General features: G+C 33.4%; 1 protein-coding gene across 3 annotated transcripts in view; it reads right to left on the reverse strand.

The window, feature by feature from the left end:
- Positions 1-335: 335 nt before the first annotated feature.
- Positions 336-14,123, reverse strand: part of Syt14 (synaptotagmin 14) — a 180,990-nt gene continuing 167,202 nt past the window's right edge. For 2 of the 3 annotated variants that reach the window (XM_027934773.3, XM_071619731.1), the window contains exons 5-6: positions 4,690-4,879; positions 336-649 (exon numbers count right to left, since the gene is read on the reverse strand). In XM_027934773.3, coding sequence (XP_027790574.2) covers positions 336-649; positions 4,690-4,879 — 504 coding nt within the window. Of the gene's footprint in view, positions 650-1,926; positions 1,984-4,689; positions 4,880-14,123 lie in introns of all 3 variants that reach the window. The other variant, XM_027934771.3, reaches the window with a different exon arrangement.

Raw genomic sequence — 14,123 nt, forward strand, 5'->3', positions numbered from 1 at the left:
TTTTTAAAAATCACTTATAATCTTCCATAAAATTACTGGCTCTTTTGCTAAAGTAAAAGTAACTTCAAATCAAAAGCATATTTTTAAATCTCTGGAGGACCGTTAGTTTAACAATAATGATGTCAGTTTCTCAGTTTCCAGATAAGCTCTACGAGAAACACATCTTTTCTTTATTTATGTCAGTATTAGATGATCTTTCCAAGCATCTAAAGAATTTTGGTAGAGTTGGATATTATTCTTCAAAGATAGCTCTTCTCATGGTGACCAGGTAAAAATAGCAGTGTTGTAATAAGAAATAATTCTGCCTTTGACTGACCGCTCGTTCATCCTCTTCATCACGACTCTAGTAATGCATGCCATCTACATACTTGCTGTCCTTTCGACTCCTTCATTTCAGTCCAGTGATTGAGTTCCTCTTCTCCAGAGCTGTTCAGACCTAAAGAAATCCAGCCTATCATTTCTTTTCTTTTCATGCTGCGTTTGTTATACACAGATAGTATAAGTGTCACATCAGAAAGTTGAAATAGGGCCACTTGAAATACAAAAGTTTCCTTGTATACTGGATTTGGCTGCCCTCTGCGGATGGATGTCTTGCACTTGGACATCTCTTGACCCATGGAATTCAGTAGAGTTAACTTAACATATGTATCTAAAGAAAAAAAAACCAACATAATACAAATATCATTTGCAACGAACTTGGAACAATTTCCTTATAACAAGTGCTGAGAAGATTCAGTATTTATACTTTATAAGGATATGGTGTATACCATGTTTAAGAAATTCAACCAATCCATTTTGATAGAGATACTTATAAAATGTGACAAGTACAGAGAATGCTGAGTAGTCTGAAAATATCTTGGGAGTAATAATATCTTAACCTCTCTATTTCTACATAATAGAATTTAAAGGTATACCTCATAATCCTTCCTCCACCCTCCCATCCCATCTTTGACATCCCACTACCTCCCCTGCCCATTCCCATTCCCATTCCCATTTAGCTGTACTAAGCAGGACATCATGGCATTAATAAACACTTAGCAAGCTCAATTAGCCACAACACTGTAAAGCATTCCACTGTGTTTTCAGAGAATAAGAATCAACAAACAAATAGAAATGAAGGCAAATGGTGAAGAGGAAAAAAGGAAGACAAGAATGCAAAGATGACATCAAAACAGCTTAGGATGAAATGTCAAAAAAATCTCTGCATGGATGTGGTTTTTAAATATATTTTAAAACATTTATGGGTCATAATAAAGCCAAATGCATTAAGGGTTCAAAGTTTAGCAAACCAAGTAAAACTTTCCTGGTTTCATGCAAGGATACATTTAATGTGCTTCTTCTTCTTCTTTTTTTTTTTTTGAGTAGTTAAAATAAATAGTATAGGGTTTCTTTTAGATACAATTCAATGTGAAATTTTAAGTATGATATCTTATTATTTTCATGAATCATAAAAAAAAACTGATGGGATGTTAGTGTACAAAGTGAAAAATAACACTTCATTGCCTGATTAAATCAAAGATAAGTCCTCTCTTTAAAAGATTATGTTTCAAGTTCTTTAGACTCATGCAAATGATCTTCAGCATGTTGATCCATCATGTGTACTTCATATCAAAATTTCAATTAATTTCAAAGACAATTGCAATATTTCTCATGAAATAGCTATTTCTGTTATACAATTCAAAATACAAATAAACGGAAAAATAAAAACTTTTATTTAAAAAGTTTGGCTTGTTTTATTGATACTCTGAATACCATCATCCATAATCAGAGATAAATTCTAAGTTAGTTTTATTTAAAGTATCACAGATAATAAATGTGCATTTTTTCAGAAACCAACATGGTGGACAGCTTCACTGCTGGCAAGTTTTAGGGTATTTTGTTTTTGCATGAAAAGACAACATCCAATTAGCCTCTACAAGAACTCACCTCGGATTATATAAACCTGTCCACCTATCAAGTGTTTTAGACAACAGAACAGTCCATCTGACAACAGGGGGTGGAAAGCAGTAAAAGAAATAATGACCAGATGTCAATCGTTGGGTGAAAGAGGGTCAAAGGTCAGAATTAAAGAGGAAACACTGTTCACTGGAGTGGAAAAACACAAAACTTTAGCATTTTAATTCAGGTAGAGGGCTGAACAAAAGGGTTGTTGGGTAAATTTCATGGAATGAAAAATTTTAAGGTCATTGTGTAATCTCAAATAAAAATTACACTATTTTAAAGGGGGACATCTTTATAATGATAACTTGGTCTAAAGCACATTGAACATAGAATCATGCAAATTATTAGACTTAAAGACTGAATAAAAGTCATTATAGGATCATCATTATTATTATGCTAAATTTTAAGTTTATCCATGCAATATTAATATTTGAAATAGATCTATTACTCCAATATAATATAAAACTAAGTTATGCAAATAATATACAGTTATCACAGCTTTTGCTCTTGAATATTGCTATTTCTTTGGATTAAATTGGGATTATTCAGTCTACAACACAGTTCAAGGTTTAGAACCTAGGTATATGTGAAGGGCTATAATTTATATAATATGTAGAGTTTAGGACGAACAGATAGAATTGTCTTGCATATCAGTTTTTAAATATCTTACATCTCCTTTATAAATACTCTACTTTCATATAATTATTTTTAAAATTGACTTATATTTGCTTATTAGTTACCTCTCAGCTAATACCATTAATCAACCTTATGCTGAAAATCTAACTCTAAAACAATGACAATTGTTATCATCCACTCTTAAACCCGAAAAATCAACTCCATGTAGTGGCTGCTAATCTTTTTTTTTTTTTTTAATTGATTTTATTTTTTTAAATACGCAACAGCGGAATGCATAACAATCCTTATTACAATAGAGAGCATAATTTTTCATATCTTTGTATATAAAGTATGTTCACGCCAATTTATGGCTGCTAATCTTTCTTAATTTTACTACCCAATCTTGCCCTTCAGATCATTTTAAGCTCTGATTCCTTTTTAGTTCTGTTTTCTATTTCTATCAGAGAACCATTTCATTCTGCTACTTTTAAAACATCTCCAGTTAATTATCTGTCAAAAAATTATTAAACTATTAGCTAAACTATGAATAGCACATTGATTACTTGTGGCTCAATATGACCCCAAATGGTGTTATATCTGATACTATGTTAAAGCATCTTTAAATCAGAATATTTACATAGAGTGTGCACTCCTGAGGTTGTCACGCCTCACCATCCTTCCTTTTATCTACAAGTCTTATTCTATAGTTTATCTTTCCAGCCATTTTAATTTGCATTCACAGTGTGTATGAATGAAGATAACTGAGTCACACTTGCCAGTCTGTTTATGTTAGGATTGGCTTCTTTCCTCCTACTGAATATTTCCTTTCAAATAAAAAAGTGGATAATATTAATTCTATCCTTTTATGCACATTTGTCAGATCTGGATCTCACAATTACTCTGAGAAACACAGCCTTAGCTTTTCCTATAAAGAAACAGACTTAAGAGAGCTTGGTCATTTGTCTAAGGTAGAAATGTGAATACAATTTTGGCCTTCAGACTTATAATTCAGGGAGAGAAGGATTCTATGATCTTTAACATTACTATGGGCAGACCAAATATATTTTTATGACTTTTGACCTTAATTGAATAATGAATTTTTTTGACAAGGAGAAGTCAAGTTAATTTAATTCAAGGGTGCTTTAATAACTGCTTGATACCTGGAGTAAAAGACAAGTCTTCATGAAACCTTTAGGTAAATTTAAGGAGGTGTTTTTATTCAAGATTTTCTTTCCAATTTTTAGTTCAGGGCATTAACAGCTTTAATTTTAGAGAAATATACAATGAAGTTGCTCTGTTCCCAGTATACTTCCCATAGCTGTCAACAAAAAGTTTTGGATTAAAATTGGAAGACAATCTCTTTATGCTTCTATAATCTATCTCCACCCTCTTGAACTGAAGGTAAGAGAAGCTGAGAGGCACACAGGGCAGAGGTATGTTGTTAGCTCTCACTTCTGACCATCTAGGATCAACCTCCAAACTTTCTTATTCTGTTTGTCTGGTAAAGGTAAAGCGCATTCCATCTAAGAAAAGACTGTTGGCAGTACTGGTTTATAATTAATTTTTTTTTAAACTTTTACTTTTTTTGTGGTGCTGAGTAGTGAATCTAAGCCTTGCACATGCTAAGCATAAGTTCTACCACTGAGCTACATCCTTGGCCCCCTATACTTTTAAATGAGAAGAAAATCTAAAGAAACAGTTCCTCTTACATTGTTAAGGAAAAAAGAAGGGGAAATATAGAAGTAAATACATTAGTTCAAAGCACTATATGTAGATAGAAAACAATTTTACTTTTTAGTTAACAACACTGTACACATTTCTATTCATACTTTTGAATATTACTCACTTTTAAAAACCCTGTAACTTTTTCCGTCAAAAGATAATGGCTATGATAGGGATAATTTATTCTGTAGACACTGTGAAAAATTAAAATTCCTGTCACCACACAATATTTTGAATTTCAAATTTTTTCTACTTCCCAAATGACTGGAAATAGAAAACATGAAACAGATTAGCTGATGATTCACCATTTCATTTTGATTGGTTAAGACTAAAATGATAGGATTGAAGCCCCTAATGCTGAGAGTCCCATAAGTGCAGAAAATGTTACAATTAAAATTTTTTTTCACTCACTGGGTGGTCTGTTCGCTGCCAAGTTTTTGAAATGGCTGCCTTTTATCACTTCTGCTGATAATCTTCCAGTTGTGGCATTATAAAGCAGGCCAATGAGAATTTCTGGAACTGAACCATGTTCAAGAGATTGACAAGACGATGTACTTTCACTACAGGACATTTCTGACATGCTCACTTGGGAGTCACAACCCTGTTAATAAAAATGAAATTTTTATAGTATTTTTTCAAGAAAGACTTATTAGAGATATATTGTTATGTCACGCTTATTGGAATAAGGTAGGTAAATCATGATAAAGACAAGAGTTGCAAACTGAACTCCCCAAACACTAGATTAAAAAAGATTGTCCTTAGATATTTTAGTTGCTGGATCTCTCTTCATTTTACAGGAGTCAAAGAAGTAACAGAATATGATAAAGTTTCATAAACTTCTGTCTATTTATATATATATCAAAGAAGATAAATTTAAGTTTATATACGTTAGTGAACTATTTTAGGAATATGAAGAAATATTGCCTAAAAAGTTTTCAACCTTAAAAAACTACACCAATTTAGATTCAATTATATTAAATTAAATGTCTTAATTGTGCCTTTAAAGACAAAGATTGGCACATTTTCAGTAAACAAAGTGATCTACTATTTATAAGCCAACATACATATATGCAAAAGTTAAAAAGGTGATGAAGTTTACCATGTATATAACAACCAAAAGGAAATTGATGTAGCTACATTAGTTTTATCAGGGTTGACTTCAAGGCAATACCATACTGGAGGTGAAGTAGTATACTTAATAATGATAAAGCATTCACTTTACCAGGAAGATAAAATAATTCCAAATTTGCATGCATTTCATAACCTGGGCTGAAAACACAGAAAGCCAAACTAGCCACAACTAGAAAGAGAAACAAGAAAGAAGGAAAGAAAGAAAGAAAAGAAGGAAGGAAGGAAGGAAGGAAGGAAGGAAGGAAGGAAGGAAGGAAGGAAGGAAGGAAGGAACTGTGCCCAACTACAACTAAAAATATTTTTTTAAAAAAAAGACAGTATGAACAGATTTCTTCCAATAAGTCTGAAATTTAAGTCCTGAACACACTCATAGAAAACTATAGCAAAAAGGGACACCAAAAGAAATGAGTATCTGAATATTCTTACTGAAAAAATTGAACTTATAATTAAAAACCTTTCCAAAATAAACACACGCAAATGCAAAAAACTTTAGCCCAGATGGCTTCACTAGTGAATTTCAATTAATAATACTAGTTTTGGGGCTGGGCTGTAGCTTAGTGGCAGAGCACTTATCTAGCTGGTGTGAGGCACTGGGTTCGATCCTCAGCAACACATAAAAATAAACAAAATAAAGGCATCCTGTCCATCTACAACTACAAAAACAAATAAATAAAAATTAAAATAAGATAAAAAATTATAAAAAAATAATGCTAGTTTTCCATGAACTCTTCCAGGGAGTGAAGAAAAAACACTGCTCAACTTCCATTAAGAATCTAGCAAAACCTTAAAACCAAAGCCTATTAAGGACATAAAAAGAAAAGAATTACAGGATTTTGTTTCATGAGAGTAGATTCAAAAAATTCTAAACAAACTATTAGCAAACCAAATTCAGCAATATGCAATACCATACTAAAAATGATTTCCCCTTTGAAACAGAAAAAATATTTTCTCTTCGAAACTGCTATCACCACTCCTAGTCACACTGTAGTGGAGATCCCACCCAGTGAAAGTCCTAGTCTTACTAAAGACAAGAAGATGAAATTAAAAGTGTCATAATTTGGAAGGGAAGCAGATAAAACTGTACTTATGTAGAGAACATATCATTATGTATACAGCAAATCTAAACAAATCTAAAGAAGAATTGAAACTACGTACAAAGGTAAAATTTAAAAATTCATGTATGTATTACTATATGTCAGCAACAAATCTGAAAACAAGTTTACCAATACAGTATTTATTTTAGGGCTGGGGATATAGCTCAGTTGGTAGAGTGCTTGTCTCACATGCACAAGGCCCCGGGTTCAATCCCCAGCAACTTCTCCCTCCCAATAGCATTTATTATAACATAGAAGTATAAAATATCTAAGAATGAATGGAACAAACGATATGCAAGCCTCTACGCAGAAAGTAATGAACTTTACTGAGAGAAATTGAAAAGTGCTATATAGATAAATTAATATATTAGTTGAGTTTTGTAACACTCTCTCCATATTGATCTATAGGTTAAATGTTATTCTAATAAAAATCTCAACAGGCTTCTTTGCATTTGCTTGACTTCATTAGTAATCAGGGAAATGGAAATTAAAACCATGAGGTAATACAACAAACAGATGGGCTAAAAGAATACCAAGTGTAGTGAGGATACAGAGAGATGGAACTATCATAATTCCCTGGTGGCTGTGTAAAGTGATACTGCTTTTAAAAATGTCAAAAATACACATACCTATGGCTTGGCAATATCACGCCTACATATATACTGCTCAGAAATATACCCAATGTTCATCAAAGAGATATGGAAGAATTTCCACAGAAGCACTGCTCATGCTGGACCCAAACAATACAACGGATAATTTGTGGTAAGTTCATGAAAACCATTATATATTTACAAATGTAACTTAATGAAAAAGGGTGGGTTCAGATGGATACATCCTAGCAGCAAATTCCATTTATGTAAAAACAACAGCAGCAGCAACAAAAACCCAAAACCAAACAACAACAAAAACAACTAGGCAAACTAAACTATAGTGTTCCAGAAGTGTGAATAGGTGGCAAAAGATAAAGAAAAGCAAGAAAACAATTAATATTAAAGTCAAAATTGTGGTTAACTCCAGCGGTGTGAGAGAAGGTAAAATAACTGGGAAGGGCATGGCAGAGATTTCTGGATGTAGTAGGTATTTTTTAATTCCTTAATGTGGATGGTAGTTAATTTGCGATAAATGGGTAGTACAATTTCTATTATTTCCATGTTTCTAATGTGTATTGGGTTTCACAGGAAAAAAATGGTTTAAGAAAAGAATTATATGATACAAGGACATAACATGCACAAATAAACATACAATGGTAAAATAAATATTTAGAATTTCCTTTGAATATTCATAAAGGTATTCACTCCACCAGTCAGAAAGAAAACAAAGGGGCTATATCACTACTGCTTATAACAATGTTTCACATAAATCTTGAAGTTTAAATCTGCTATTGGCTATATAATTAATGACGGAGAATTAACATATATGTAGAGACTGGATTAGTTTAATGGACTAATCTTCAGAAGAATAATCTCATATTTTCAAATCTAACTCTAAATCTCAGAGAGGAAAGCCACAGGAATATACATTTTATATTCCTAAATCATGGGTACACAAAACACCAAGTTTGGTATGTTTTCATGACAGTTGGAGGAGAAAACATAATTTTAGTAAGTTTCAATTAGGATATATCATCACTTATGAAAATAGTGTCAAAAACATGCTTGAACACATTTGGTGCATTTGTTACATTAGGCTATTATACTAGCAGCATCTGTTAGAATATTATGAAATACTTTTCATAACATAGTATTCTTCACATTAACCTACTGTCATATAATAAAATGTGAACCTAAGACTTGTGTATCAGCACACATACCAGCACACATTTTGTTGCTACCTTTGAGCAACAAAATGCTCCCCAAAGGAAGTGATAGGTGAGAACTTTTCTTGTCCCTAAGGAGAACAACCACCTTCTCTCTCCACTGTGCTGTGAAAATTCTTATCTCCAAGCACAACAAAAAGCAAGAGCATCAAGAGCCTCTAACATTTAAATAACAGAAAAAACTATTCTTTAAGAGAGTTCACTCTGAGTTTCTACTTTAGAAAAAGTGCTAATCTCAAGGACTTTCCACTGCCATCAACGTGCCTGCCCACTGAGATACCAGAGTTGTGGCAGTCCAAGGAGATCCCTGAGCACAAAAGCAGGTGGAACAACTACACAAACAACGTCACAGTAGCAAAAACAAATTAAACACACATATTATACATATGCTCAGGTGGCATCTTTCTTCACACTATTCCTCAGGGCATGCTGCTCCATTCAGTGTATATTCAGGAATCTTTGCAGACCCTGTCATTAATTTACAGCTGGTGGCAGTAATGGGCAGGTGATTAACCCAAAGTCAAGCAAATTCCAGTCATAACTAGATCTACTTAAAGGACTAGTCCCACAGGCTCCCCAAAGTAAAACTTCCCATCTTGCATACAATTTTATTTCTTTTTATTACTTCCCCTCCTTTCCTGAGTCTTTTGCCCCAGGGTGAAGGATTATAAGCAATTCTATGAGAGTAGGAAAAAATCTATTTAAAATTTCAGACAAATGAATAAACTATATAATGTTTATCATAACCACAATTAGTGCTTATGCCAGCCAATACATTTCTTTAATGGTGCTAACGGGTTAAAATTAGGTGAGAACTTATAAATATATCTAGAAGAGCCATACAATTTAAAATACAACCGAATCCCTAAGAAGTAAACATACTGGGCTTTCCATGAATACTGAATTGATTCTGACTTACTTGTAACTACTTACACTCAATATTTTTAAGGTACAACTATACAATGATAATTACAAAAAAATTAAAGATTTTTCTATTTAACTTATTCACTACAGTTGGAAGATAGTTTAGGTTTTTAATTGTATTCATATATGAAATGCTTCCATTACACTTTTCTGAAATGGGGGTGATGGGCGTACTGAGGATGATGAAGGGTAAACCTGGGGAAGGCATCTGCTTCAATGCTGAACTGCCACAAAAGTGAGCTTCATCTCCAGCAGCAGTGCTCCCTCCTTAGGGCCTTTTCCTAGCCTCAGGGAATGAGGTACCCAGGAGATAACCAGAGGCAATTTCAGAAGAGAGAAAGCAGGAACAGCATTGTGCTCCAAATCCTGCCTCCTCTGCTCTGAACATCCAGTATAAAGGAAAGGTAGTCTGTATTTTTGGTAGGGATTGTCCAAACACCAGGTAAATCTAAAGGATAGCCAGACACTGTGGTGCATGCCTGTAATACCAGAGACTCAGGAGGCTGAGGCAGGAGGATCCCAAGTTCAAGGCCAGCAACTTAGCAAGGCCCTAAGTAACTTAGTGAGAGCCTGTCTCAACAAATAAAAAGTAAAGAAAAAGAGCTGGGGATGTGCCTCAATGGTTAAAGTGCCTCTGGATTAAATCCCTAGTATTACTAAATAAATAAATAAATAAAATAGGATAGCCTACCCAGAAAAGCAGTGGATGGATGGACAGTTTAAATTTCCGAGTGGTGTTGGAAGCTAGTCTACCTAAAATTGTACACTTTTTAGCATACTTTAAGTTGCAAGTGACAGAATATCCAACTTTAAGGTAAAACTATACATATATATGCTCAGGTGGGATCTTTCTTCACACTATTCCTCAGGGCAAGAAACACAAGGGAACTTATTGGACTGTATGATCACAACAGTTCGTACAACAGTAGCTTCAGGTACTCACTGATCCAGGCCTCAACCTTTGTCATGAGGAACCAGTTCCCTATCTTCATTTCCCAGATTTGTTCCCCAAATTTGATAGACTCTTACCTTTTAAAACAAAAGTAAAAATTCTCATTTTTTCTTTTATAAATCCTACATATCAACACTGAGAAATTAATGCATTTAATAGGAGGGTTTAAAAGAAAAATTTATTTTAAAGCAAATAGAAACAAGATTTTTCATATCTCCAGCATTTTACTACAGCATCATGTGGAAAATGGTCATGAAAAATTCCTTTTGTGACCAAAATTTATACATACACGTTATTATTTGCTGTAATCAGTATAAACCTGGTCAATTTGACATTTCTGCATATATGCTTATGAGAACAGTTTATTTAATGTAAAATTTTTTCTCATGCCGTCTTGGAATACCAATTTGAAGAATAAATACACACAGGTACATCTATTCAGCATGTGACATATGTGAGATTTTGTTTTCATTAAACCTTTTTTACATTTTTTCTTTAATAGTTTTGTACTATTTACCTTTTCTAACTTCCTGAGTTGAAGAATGCTTATATATTGTCACAAATATATTTAAGGGTATACATCTGATTATAATACTGTTAGAAGTGCACCCCACAAATTTAACAGTTTTCTTTTTTTACTATAAATATTTTGAATTTCTGTTATCTTATACTTTGACTGCAAGTTAATTCACGAAGTTCTTAATATGTGTGAGTATCCCAAATTACAAGTATTGGGGGGTTGGGTCAGAGGGCTGCCTCCTTTACCTCATCTCCTACTACTCTACTCTGCAATCGTGGAGTCCTAACTAAATAACGGCACCTCTGTGTTACTCTTTTTTATTTAAAAAATTTTTTTAGATGTTGATGGTCCTTTATTTTATTAATTTATTTATATGTGGTGTTGAGAATTGAACCCAGTGCTTACATATGCTAGGCAAGTGCTCTACCACTGAGCCACAACCCCAACCCCATCCTTGCTACTCTTTGAACACCATGTAGTACTCTGTGCTCAGGGTGTGCTGTTCAGTCCACTTACATGTTCTTTCCTGATATGCAAGTGGCTAATATCTGTGCCTATTTTTGCTCACATGTCACATTCCCAGTGAGCCTTAACCTGACCTCATCCTTCTAAATAGCATTCTTAATCCTGCTCACCCTGCTTCTGTTTTTTCCCAGAGTACTTTTCACCTTCTTACACACCACATACTTACTGTATTATCTTTCTCTTTCCCTCTCTTACCTAGAGTTAAGTTTTATGCATGTCAAAATTTTTCGTTAATGTACACTGAATTCCCGGAACATCTGGTATGTATGTAGTATGTGCCTAACAGATACTTGTTGAATAAATATCTAATTTCATTCCAATGTAGTCAAAGAATGAAATTTATATAATATTGATTTTTGATATTTGTGGAGAATTCTTTTGTGGTCTAGCATATGGTTGACTTTTGTAAATGTTCTACATATGCTTAAAGTAACTGCATATTTTAAAATTAATTGGGTAGAGGTCCCACAAATATCCATTAAATTAAATTGGTTAAGTGTTACTGAAATTGTCCATATCTTAAGTAACAATTTTCTGCTTAATTTATCTCTCTCTGCTTATTTAGTTTTTCTATATGACTTTTCTACATGTTTAACAATCTCCTGGCTCATCACTTCTTCTATTTCTTCATTTTTGAATTCAATATTTTTCTTACAAAAGTATATGCTTAAGTAATTATTATAGCTATGATCGATGGGTGATAAACACTTGGTCTTGGCCTAAAAGTATCTGGCATTTGCTTTCTCTACCGAGTAATGATTCAGGTGGCTATGATATTCCAAGCTGGTAGTTACTTTGCCTTGACACCTTAAAGATATCATACTGCTGCACTGCCTTCTGGCCTTCATGTGGCTGTTGAAAAGCCTTCTGTAAGTCAAATTATTATTCCTTTATATTTCCTCTGCAGTCACTTTTATTATTTCATCTTTGGTGTTCATTGTTTTCACTGCAGTTTTTATGGGTTTTTAAAAACTGCAGCTTAGGACCTTGCTTTTTTGCAGTCTGATGAGTTGTGTATTTCAGATCTTGCTCTCATTTTTTTTCTCATCTCTCGTTCTGCCCTCCTCATCTTCTTTTTTATGGACTCTTTTTTAATGACCTTCTTTTTTATTCTAGAGGTCATTATTAAAGTCTGCCTCTTTGCTCATACTGTCTTATTCTTTGTGGTTTCCCTCTTAGTTTATCTCTTTATTCTTTTAACACATATTATTTTATAATTTCTTTTATAGTGTTCTATGAGTTCTAGAACTGCCAATATATCTTTCTTTTGGGCCTGCTGATTGTCATTCAGAGTGGATCACTTCTTTGTGTTTCTGCTTTTTAAAATATGGATTCACCTTTGATGGAGCTTTTTTTTTTTTTTCCTGTCAAATTCTGTATGGCCTCGGTGTGGTTTCCTGAACAAAACAGGATTTTATTCAGGAAAAAAGTAGAGGTGACAGTACTCTGGTAGAAAATCAATATATCCATTTACTTAATATAATATCTTTATTCTCAGTTTGTTTAATAACTTAGAAACATTCATATTAATCTCATAATCCCAATTTATTTTATTTGTGACTGGACTTTAGGCCAGTTGCTAAAATGATAGACTGTGCATTTTTTTATCTTACTGAAGGAAACACATTCAAAACAGAATAATTATTTAGAAACTTGGCAGCATAAAAGTTCATTGAAAGGCTATTCTATTCTGCACAAGGCACTCTACTAGGGTTTAGATGGATTGATTTCAAGGCAGACTATGAGAAAATTCCTAGAGAGGTTTTATGGGAGAAAATGTCATAGATATGATAAACTCTGGACAACAGAAACTATATCTTGACAAGAGACAGTTGACACTGGTTTTAAAAGAATTTCAATAGGCACAGGGAAGGGCATTTCAAAACGAAAGTATGAGCTAAGGTCCCAAAGTTGACAGCATATTTGGTAAGTGTAAAGTGATGTAGCGTGGCTGGTGTATATGGGTAGGGGTGAAGATATAGCTAGAAAGGAAACTGAAGCTAAATTATACTCACCCAGCACTATGTGAATATTTCTATCAGAGACTCACTATACTGTATTGTTAGTGTTGCTTTGAACATCTTACCCATCGACTGTAAGTTCCTTGAAGGAAGATATTTGTTTTGCCACTCTTTGTGTGTATGAAAATTACTATAGTACCTGTCACTCAGCAGACACATCATAAATACTGTTGAATGAAAAAATGAATAATGAAAGCCATGAAATGTGGTGGTTAGAAAACTGGACATACCCTAACCAGTGGAAGTAAAAGAAGCATTTTGAACTGGGAAGTAACATGCTCAGATCTGTCTGTGAAAAATAACAGCATAAGGCTGAACATGTGGCGTGACTTGAGTGTTTGGGCAGGGATTATGATTTACTTAGTTGTGCTAGTGACAGTCTACCTCAGAGGATTCTTGTAGTTTGCGTACATTTTACATCTTGGAAAAAAAAACAAAACTGCACTTTTTTTTTACCCTGTAGTAAAACAGATTTTTAAAAAAGTACCTTTTTTATTACAATTAGTCATAGAGATCTAGATACATAGTGAGACATTATATAAGATTTTTGTAACTTATTAGCATTAGCACATATTAAGAAAGAACTATGATTTTTGCTTTAAAATTAATATAACTGACTTGCCTGACTTCTTATTGGTCTAGAACATTTCTGACCTCAAAAGCTTGCTTTGTGAAATAAAAGAGACCCTGGTGACATACAGTGAGTTGCTAAGGTAGTTAAGCTCTGTACTGCACAAATGACCTCACGTATATACATCTGAGGGAGGTATGAACTTATTTAAATTGGTCACTAAGCTTATAGAGTGCTAGAATCAATTATTCCTATACAAGTTGGTACAAAATGTTTCTATTAATCAATGTT

This window comes from Marmota flaviventris, chromosome 12 (genome assembly GCF_047511675.1).
Source record: "Marmota flaviventris isolate mMarFla1 chromosome 12, mMarFla1.hap1, whole genome shotgun sequence".
Taxonomy (NCBI): domain Eukaryota; kingdom Metazoa; phylum Chordata; class Mammalia; order Rodentia; family Sciuridae; genus Marmota; species Marmota flaviventris.